General features: G+C 34.0%; 2 protein-coding genes and 1 long non-coding RNA gene across 3 annotated transcripts; 1 reads left to right on the top strand and 2 right to left on the bottom strand.

Moving 5' to 3' along the window:
* LOC110265663 lies at positions 556-2429 on the top strand. The gene is made up of 2 exons (XR_002351856.1): positions 556-2032; positions 2318-2429. It is a non-coding gene; the product is annotated as an uncharacterized LOC110265663 (long non-coding RNA).
* Positions 2445-3690, bottom strand: LOC107614380 (uncharacterized GPI-anchored protein At4g28100). The gene is made up of 2 exons (XM_016316588.2): positions 2927-3690; positions 2445-2838 (listed from the first exon to the last, which is right to left on the bottom strand). Exons 1-2 carry the CDS (start codon positions 3500-3502, stop codon positions 2524-2526), a joined length of 891 nt encoding a protein of 296 aa, XP_016172074.1. The 5' UTR covers positions 3503-3690; the 3' UTR covers positions 2445-2523.
* On the bottom strand, positions 6870-8128 carry LOC107614379 (transcription factor MYB102-like). Its single transcript, XM_016316587.2, has 3 exons — positions 7894-8128; positions 7688-7817; positions 6870-7609 (listed from the first exon to the last, which is right to left on the bottom strand). The coding sequence occupies exons 1-3, from the start codon at positions 8027-8029 to the stop codon at positions 6910-6912; spliced, it is 966 nt and encodes a 321-aa protein (XP_016172073.1). The 5' UTR covers positions 8030-8128; the 3' UTR covers positions 6870-6909.

Consider the following 9476-nt stretch of genomic DNA (forward strand, 5'->3'; position numbering starts at 1 on the left):
AAACAACTGTTTATAGTTTTATTTATTGTGGTGTAAGGCTAAAATGCATGCAACCTTTTGGGTCATGCCCATTCGTGAATTATCATCAATTTGGGTTTATTGCTCTACTTGGGTCTAAGGCTAATGAAAGATGGACAGCTTGACAAGCAAAGGAATTTAATTTGAGCCCACATCAACAAAAGCTTTGTGAATTTTTTTCTAACCGTGGTTCGATTTATATATATTTTTTATTTTATTATTTATGTGATGGACTTATGGTAACGTTTGAATTGAAGAAACATAAATTGTGACATGTGCCTCAATTGATAGTTTAATCCAGAATCAGCCAAGAGAAGATATAAGTCTTAAAATAGTATTTGAAGTTGCATTCGAGCCTCAAAATAATTCTTAAAGTTAATAATTTTTCAAATTTGTCCCTGACATTGCACTCCAGGACTCATAATACTCTTTGAGGGATTTTTCGTTCGTCGAAATCTTAAAATGACGTCGTTTTGAGAAGTAAAAAAAAAATTGAAAACGACGTAGTTTTATGTTTATTAAAAAAAAAAAGAAAAAAAAACACACTTTAACACCCCCCTTCCCCAACTCTTCCCGCTCTCCAACCTACCCTTTCCTCTTCCCCTTCTCTCACTCACAAGCAAGCTTTTCTCAACCCTCTTTGTCGTCGACCTCCGTTTTAGTACCGCGCCGATCGTTCCTCCCTAATCTACCCTTTTCCCTTCCTCTTCTCTCACGCTCCCAATCTGTTTCTCCGCACTACCACGAGATCCAAGTGCTTTCCGACCTCGCCGTCCAGATTTCACACTTTCTCACTATTTTCAAGCGCTCTATCAACCACCCCAACCCTCCGTCGCCACCGTCATCGCTATCGAGCCCGCCGCACTCGCCGGCGACTCCAAAGCCCACCAACAACTCCACAACGAGGCAGGTGCTCCAGGCCACAAACAGAATGTCACTCACGGTCAGCTCCAGGCGCTCTCCATTGTCTCGACTGGCAGCCCCTCCTTACTTGTCGACGTCTGCTCTCTGTTCTCTTCTTTGTCTCCCTCTGCATTTTTCTTCTCTTCTCTGCAGTAAAGGTGAGTTTTTTTTAGTTATTTAATCATTATTGTTTAATATTTTGGATGATTATTACTGTTCGTGATTGTGTTTTAATGTAGTTGTCAAGGTTGATTTTTTGTTGTTTTTGATTCTGTAATTGTTGATGTTTTTTTGTGATTGTTGCTATTTAGGTTGATTGATGCTTGTTATTTAGGTTAATTGATCTTTGTTGATTTTTTTGTGATTTTTTGTAATTGTTAGTTTTCTTAACTCTGTAATTTTTGTTTTTTGTTGGTTCTGATGATGTTGTTCTTGTTGCTACTATGAAATTGAAGAAGAAGAACAGGAAAAAAGAGAATTGGTGAAGATAAGGATTATTTTTTTTTATATAAATATAAAACGACGTCGTATTGGAGATTAGGTTTTTTTTTTTAATAAATAACAAAACGACATCGTTTTAGTCCAGCTCAGTTTTTCAGTAGCAAGGATGGATGGAAATTATTTTAAGGACTACTATGAATCTCGGAGTGTAATTTCAGGGACGAATTTGAGGAATTATTAACTTCAGAGATTACTTTGAGACTCGAATGCAACTTCAAGGACTACTTTAAGCCTTATATCACCAAGAGAAAGATCCACAGAAAAAAAAAAAAGATAATCTCTAAGAATTTACGTAACCACCGTTTTCTTAGATTGTACAAAATTCAATATCTTGGAGTCCGTTTGTGTATTAAAAATATGAATCTTAGCTTTGTTTTCATATACCCTACTCGACCAACATACTCAGTAATCAGTTCTATTCTAGGAAGCTGCTCCTCCCTCCCTACAAAAGTACTTTAGGAATATACTATATAAAAAGACCAACATTGTACAAATCAATTAATCAAGTAATTAACCAAATCATATGAACGATATAAATCAAGTATTACTAAATCATCTGTATAAATTTAAATAATTTCTTTGAAATCAAATTTGATAAATAAAAAATAGAGTTATGCTACGTGTACACCAAAATCAGCTACTAATATAAAATACATGCTAGAATATAAATACACATTGAAAATAAATTAAACTACATATGTATTTATACACAAATACATTAGTAGCTGATTTTGGTGTACAAATAGCAATTCTCTAAAAAATAATATAACTAAATTGATCAATTTATATTTGTATTTGTAAGTACAATATAAATAAGATTGAAGGAATAATTGATTTCAAACGTTGGAATATTTTCGTTAATCAATTAAGATAGTAAAAAACCCTCTCTAACTAGTAACAACCATGGGAGCTGAGAAGCAGAAATGTAAAAATTGTATGCATCTCATGGTGTCACAGCACAAGCAGCACGTAGTGACGAAAAAAAAAACGTGAATGAAGATCCAAAATGTACGAGCATAAAAGACAAAAAGTCAGAATGAATCCCTATTGTATGTTTTTTGTCCAATAGCTTCACGGGACGAGAACCTGAAAGCGTTGATTTCAAACTGAGATAATGAGGACGATGGTTACAACAATATTAAGTACGAGTATCCAAAATGGTTTCACGGGGTGATATGAGGCGTGGTCCTTTTCTAGTTGGAGGGAATCAACGGCTAAGGGCATGTTTTCCTGATCAGGGCTGCATTTTGATTGGTGCGGATGAGCACTGTACATGATGGCGCGCAACACCGCAGACACCGTTGGTATGTATGCGGTTTTGTTCTTCCTCAGCAGCCACGTCAGACCCATTAGCTGGCAGTCTCGCTTCAACATCTTCCGCCCCCTCTCATCGTTCTCCTTATTCTTCCCTTTTAACTGCCTCCCAATTACCAAAATAATATTAACATTTTAAATATTTTTATGTCAATATTTAAAAAAATATTATTTAGAAATGTATAGTGACCTTTTGAAGGGAAGAAAGGCATTTGGTGCAACCAGCGTAGGAAGAGTTTTGGCAATTCTTCTCCAAGTTGACAACAGCAGAGGTAGGGACAAGACCACCACCGTGACTGCTTCCACCGGAAAAGTTAAACGCCGCGGGGCAACTCAACGAACTTATCCGGTGAATCCTGATACCGCAGAAGCACGTTATGGCGTCGCAACTCGCGTTTGGTTGCGGAATCAACACGCTCCTGTTCTTCAGTGACTCCTGCAGCGTCTCCACGCACTTCTGAGAGTCGTCGTCCGGCATCATGGGTAGGTCTCCGGCAGAGGCCGGAGGAGGAGAGGGGGGAAGCTCGAGGGCGGACCTGGCGTGAGCGGCGAAGAGCCAGGCGGCGAGAACAGGGCAGCAGCGGCTGCGGTCGAGGGTGTCGCAGGCGCAGGCTTGGTTGACGCCGCCGAAGAGTTCGTCGGAGAGGTCGAGGTGGCAGATTTGGGTGTCAGGTTGAAGGGGGAATGAAGGGACGGTGGTGGAGGAAGCGAGAAGCGGTAGTGAAGAAGTGATGAAGAAGAGAATGATGGGAGTGAATGATTGCATCTTTTTAGCGTGTTTGAGTGAAACTGTGAAAGTGGTTCTTCTTTGGTGAGAGTAGTAACTTAGTAGGGCTGTAGGGACATAATATTATGATAGTAAGACCTATGGAAAAGTCTCTCACAAAATTTGGCTGCTTCTCTCCAGATATTTGGATTATCTTCCTTTATTCTTCTAACAATCAATTGAATAGGAAATTCGTTTTCAACTTTAGTTAATTTTAATACATACAATATGATGATCAATAACACTATCAGATCATCCAAATTAGTGAAAGATGTATGTATTTGCCTCCTGTCAAATGGGTGGGTTTTCACATTTTACCCTCAAATTAGAGAAGAGCCTTTCCCATCTATTTAACTCCTTGGTTCATAAAGAAAACCAAATAATATGAATCAGGCCTTCTGATCATTTCAATTGAAGATTATGAAAAAAAATATGTATTATTTTGTGCATTAAAAAAATATAGTTTTTACTACTATTTTGTGTATTAAAAAGATATAGTTTTTGCTACCTAAACATGATATATTATTTTTTATATACACAAAATCAAAATTAATTCATATATATATATATATATATGATGATGATGATGATGATGATGATGATTATAAAGCGAAAATTTAAATGTAAAAGGATGCCCTTTAAGACGTTCATCACTTGTGTGCTTCACCTTGCGCGGGCATAGAAGAACGATATTATAGTAATAGAATAACAAAGATGATGAAGAACGTAACTACGTAAGATTCCACGATGTTAACTGTTATGGATTAGTATTAATATCACGTGTTATTTGCTATTGTATGAACAAAATGTAGAAGACTATATATTGTTGTTTTTTGACATGCGACGAGTCTCTCTCTCTATGGAACTGATGGTCCAAAATATGAGAAGGCTCCACATTGATGCCACTTTTTCTGTTTTCCTTTTTGGACAAATGATGATAACTTTTTCTAATTGTCAACATAAAAAGTTTACTTTTGGACTAAGCTATGGTGCAACATATATACACACACAAAATGAGAAAATTAATTATTAATGCAAAATAGATGAATTTTCCTTCATTTTATAGCAAATTAAAAGTGTTTAATGTAATAGGAAAAGTATAGGGTACCAATATATTATCTGCCAATTTATTGTCAATAATAATTAGTTATTATATTATATTTTAAATACATGTATAAAGAGATACATCTAGAAAATACATCTATATATAAAGATATTTCCATTAGATACAATCATAAAAAATATATTTTTATTAGACACATCTACAAAAACACTTCCATTAAATACAATCATAAACAAGAGTTGGTAAAAGTTGGCAGAAATACTGTTGGTAATGTAGCGGGATTGAATGTAATAAGATTATAAGACTATAATTAAGGAAAAATTAATAAACATATTATGAAAGAAACAAATTAATCATTTAATTTTAAGGATGTAAACCTTAATTAAACCTTGAACACTAAATATTTATTTGGCCTTTTGATAATTAAGTTGATTATTGATATGATAGATTGTTGCCCCAATTTTTCTGGAAGCTAAGACGCGTTCCGTGTTTGAAATCTCTCCAACAGGAAGCACAAAAGGAAACTACTTTTGGAGCTTAAGAGTTGTGTTTCAATCGTGGGTGAGTGAGGAACAAATCCACCTTATCGCAATGTCTCATATCTAAATGTGAAAGTAAAAAGATACCCTATAAAATACAACCTTCTCCGCTTGCATTCTTTGTTCATACACATGAAGTTATGGACACAAATATGCCAACACCACAATCTCCACAAAATGGCAAGTTCTTTCGTTTCCCACTTCTCGTTGAAGCAATTCCTACAGAATTTTTTAGAATAATTGAGCATGTAATGACAAGAATTCACTTTTATCGCCGCATTCATAAGCATAATCATAATCATAAATAATGTCAAAGATCAACTTTGAAATAATGGCACACGACAACTCACACTCCCTGTGTGCCGAAAGGCAAATAGAAGAAGGATAATATAAGCTAGCTAGCGATGATGATTGAAGACTATAGATACGAAATTATTAAAGCGCATGAAATAGAGGTAATTAAAGCTCGCGTTTTCGTTGGTCTAAAGCATCATCATTATTCACGATCTTCAAAAGTCTGTGGTGTACTGTGTACACACACATGTACAACTTTGAAGCAACTTTGGATAAGAATCTGGCATGTGATGGAAAATGATGTTTCGTGCCAATTAAAATTAACCTCTATGAGAACCTTCATCACCACACACTGTGCAATCTCTCTATTTTTTGAAACGGTTCTGCTACGTTACCAACACTATATCTGCCAACTTCTGCCAACTCTTATTTATAATTGTATTTCATAGAAGTATCTTCGTGGATGTGTCTAATAAAAATGTCTTTTTATAGTTGTGTTTAATAGAAGTTTCTTTATAGATATATTTTCTAGATGTGTCTCTTTATATATGTATTTAAAATATAATAATTAATTATTGTTGGCAATAAGTTGGCAGATAATATGTTAGTATCTTATATGAAATGGTCTTACATCTAACCGGGACGAGAAAATAGGCTGAATCCGTCAAACCTGACTCGTCAAATTTACCAAAAAAGCAAGTCAAACTAGTATTTTAAATCCGCTAAATTAAAAAATTATCAAATTTGCGAATTTTAATAGAACGGGACGGCCAATCTACTGAATATTTATTTTTTAATTATTATTTTTTAATTAATTTTTTAAAAGAGAATGTTAAACGCGATAATCCGACCCGTTGATCCGTCAATTTGTCATAAAACAGAATGAGATAATATTTTAAATCCACTTTATTTAATAGGGCAGAGTAGTCTACCTCATATTTAGTTAAACTTTGATAGAATAGAACAAAATGAAAAAAGAAAGAGGACTATACCCACTTTATCACCTCTACATCTAAGTTGCTTCTATTTTCTATGAGTATATGAAGTAATTATGAAAAACTTCAAGAAAATTAAATTGTAAATTGTCTGTTTGTTGTCTTTATATTGAAACAAATAACATTCCCTTATACAAGATTCCGTTACCATCTAATATACCTTTTTTCTCCTTTATTAGGTGAGAAAAGTTTAACTTAGAAATTGACTCATAAAAAGAAAGTGCTTATTATGAAAATTGCAAAGATACAATAATAATAACTATTATTCTATTATATACATAATTAGTAACTAGCTAGGGAAAATCTATGGGGGAAAAAAAACTAGAGATTGCAAAAAAGAGAAGCTGTTTATAAAATAAAGACATTTGTTATCAACACAGGTATTGACAACTGGAAATTGAAGAAAACAAAGAATTAAAATAACAACCAAAGTACAAATTCTGTATGGTCCAAAATCAAATATTACAACAAAAGGAAAAAGAAAATTGCAAACTACTTTAAAGTAGATATATATATTTACAAGAAGTCATTAATATCAAGACTCTCTGGAATCTCTAATTTGAAAAGCTCACTGCAATAGGTGTCCCTCTCTTCCTGTTCTGTGTTGCTGCTATTCACATAAGTTGATGATGAAGTCAAAGGCGTTGTTGTTGGGGTCGACAGAGGCGTCGACATAACCGATTCATACCCCATGTTTTGATCACTACTACCATTGTTTATGTACTGTAACAATTCATTCTCTAACAAATCAACTTGGTTTTGCTGAGACACATTCAAATTCTCCCCAAGATATGAAGAAGGAGTAGTAGCAAATGAATTATTCATCGCGTTACAATTATTATTACTCACCAAGTCAATCACATTGGTGGTTTGATTTGGTATCTGAAACTGATGATTCAGTAGTTGTTGAGAATCGGAATTCGCCCCAGCATTGATCAGTTGTGGTAGATTCTGAGTCTGATGAGATAATAGGGATGCAGTGGCTACAAGCTTCAGCAATTCAGGGTTGACCAACAAGCCTTGCAGATTCAGAATTGATGAGGGGTTCCCTAAAGCTGATCTTAATACAGAGGACATGTCCAGTAGATCGAGTCGCGGCGCATGAGTAACCGGATCAATCCCCATTCTTAGCAGCCTTTTCCTTATGTGTGTGTTCCAGTAGTTCTTTATCTCATTGTCCGTTCTTCCTGGCAATCGCGCAGCTATTGCAGACCACCTAAACGCAGAAACATTATTACTGTCTGATATATTTGACTAAACTGTTTAACATAATACGTGTTGTTCTAAGGCTTACTTGTTCCCCATGAAGCTGTGAAGCTGGATGATGGTTTCTTCTTCTTCAAAGGAGAATCTTCCTCTCTTGATATCAGGTCTTAGGTAATTTGTCCATCTAAGGCGGCAACTCTTGCCACATCTTTGCAGACCTATGATTATGATTTTTTTAATCTACATGAATTAAAAGAAAGTGAAATAAAAGAATATTATAATAAATAAACTTACCGGCATTCTTGGGGAGGGATCTCCAGTTTCCAGGTCCATGTTTCTGGATGTAGTGGACAAGCTTGAGATCTTCCTCTGGTGTCCATGGACCTCTCTTGAGTCCATTATTCTTGTCACAACAAGGTACTCTTCCCATTGTGGTAGCTAACAAGCACAAGAATATTAATTTAGTATTTCAAAAGGGTATGTAGGGTGTGTGGAATAATGAAGATTCTAGTGAAAAGGAACACTTGGCTATGTGTTTTTATAGCACAAGAGGAAAAAGCAGGGGTTTCTTTTATGTTTGAAGTCAACATGATTTGGCGCCGCCCTACTGCCACGTACTCTCTAGTCTCTATACATTCATTTTGCGTTTCTACGTATATGCTATATCCATACGTATATGCATATATTCAGTGGCGAACTAATTTTTCAAAGTCATTAATTTAACTCATCAAACACCCTACTAATGATGACAAAATATATGCACTGGCTAATTAATTCGATCTTATCTTGTAATTTTACCGTATTAATTAGTAATTGGTAAATATATTTTTGTAAGTGTTAAAAAGGGTAGTAAAGACGTACATATATACTAATACCTATAGAATAATTGGAATAAAATCTACCTAAAGTAGTCTTGTTCAGTATATTAGTAATTAATTAATCATTCATATTATATACACACTAAAATCAGTTATCAAAATTAATCATATACGAATGTAAACTTGAACAATCAACATTGGTTGTATATAAAACAAGGAATGAAGACAAGGGATGGAGCTGACTCTTCTTGCATGATGAGAAAGTTTTTGAGTTTGACCTTGGTTTTAGTCTTTTAGATTCATCCTGTGCTGCAATGGACGGTAAGGTTGTTAAGTTCCCTTATCAACATTGGAGAAAATGTGTTTTTCTGTTACATAACTTACTACTTGGTTTTAGTAGGGTTACATTTTTCACCCTTCTGAGCTTTCATTTTGAATTTCTCTACACGCTAATGTCACGTCTTATAAGTTGTAAGGTTCTAACTTATCCTATACATTACCGTTACCTCTTCTTTGATTGCCAAGTTTTTACATTACACCAGTCGGTCACTCAAGATAGGAAACTTCTTAAATAGGTATCATATGCGCATTAAAGTATAAATTTCAATCATAATAGATAAATGTTTATATGATTTAAATCTATGCTATCAAATTATTTTATTAATTGCATAATACCAAGCCTAATAGGTTGTATCATAGTATATCATTCTTGAATAGATTTGAAATTTTACCCTTTTCTTTTTTTTCATAGGCCAAATCATTGACATATAATCTATAAACATATGGGTTTAGATCCTAATGATATCCTAATCGCGATCGGAGCACATTAACTTATTTGGTGTCAAAATAAGAATTATATTTTTAATTTCACTGCGATTTATAAATTTATCATCTCATTTCGTTTTATGCATATTTTATAGCTTATGCGTGTTATTAAAATTAGTTATTAGTATAAAATATATATTAAAATATAAAATATATATTAAAAATAAATTAAATAATATATGTATTTATATATAAATACATAAAAATTAATTTTAATAGCTAAATTTAATATAT

This window comes from Arachis ipaensis, chromosome B08 (assembly GCF_000816755.2).
Source record: "Arachis ipaensis cultivar K30076 chromosome B08, Araip1.1, whole genome shotgun sequence".
NCBI classification, from domain to species: domain Eukaryota; kingdom Viridiplantae; phylum Streptophyta; class Magnoliopsida; order Fabales; family Fabaceae; genus Arachis; species Arachis ipaensis.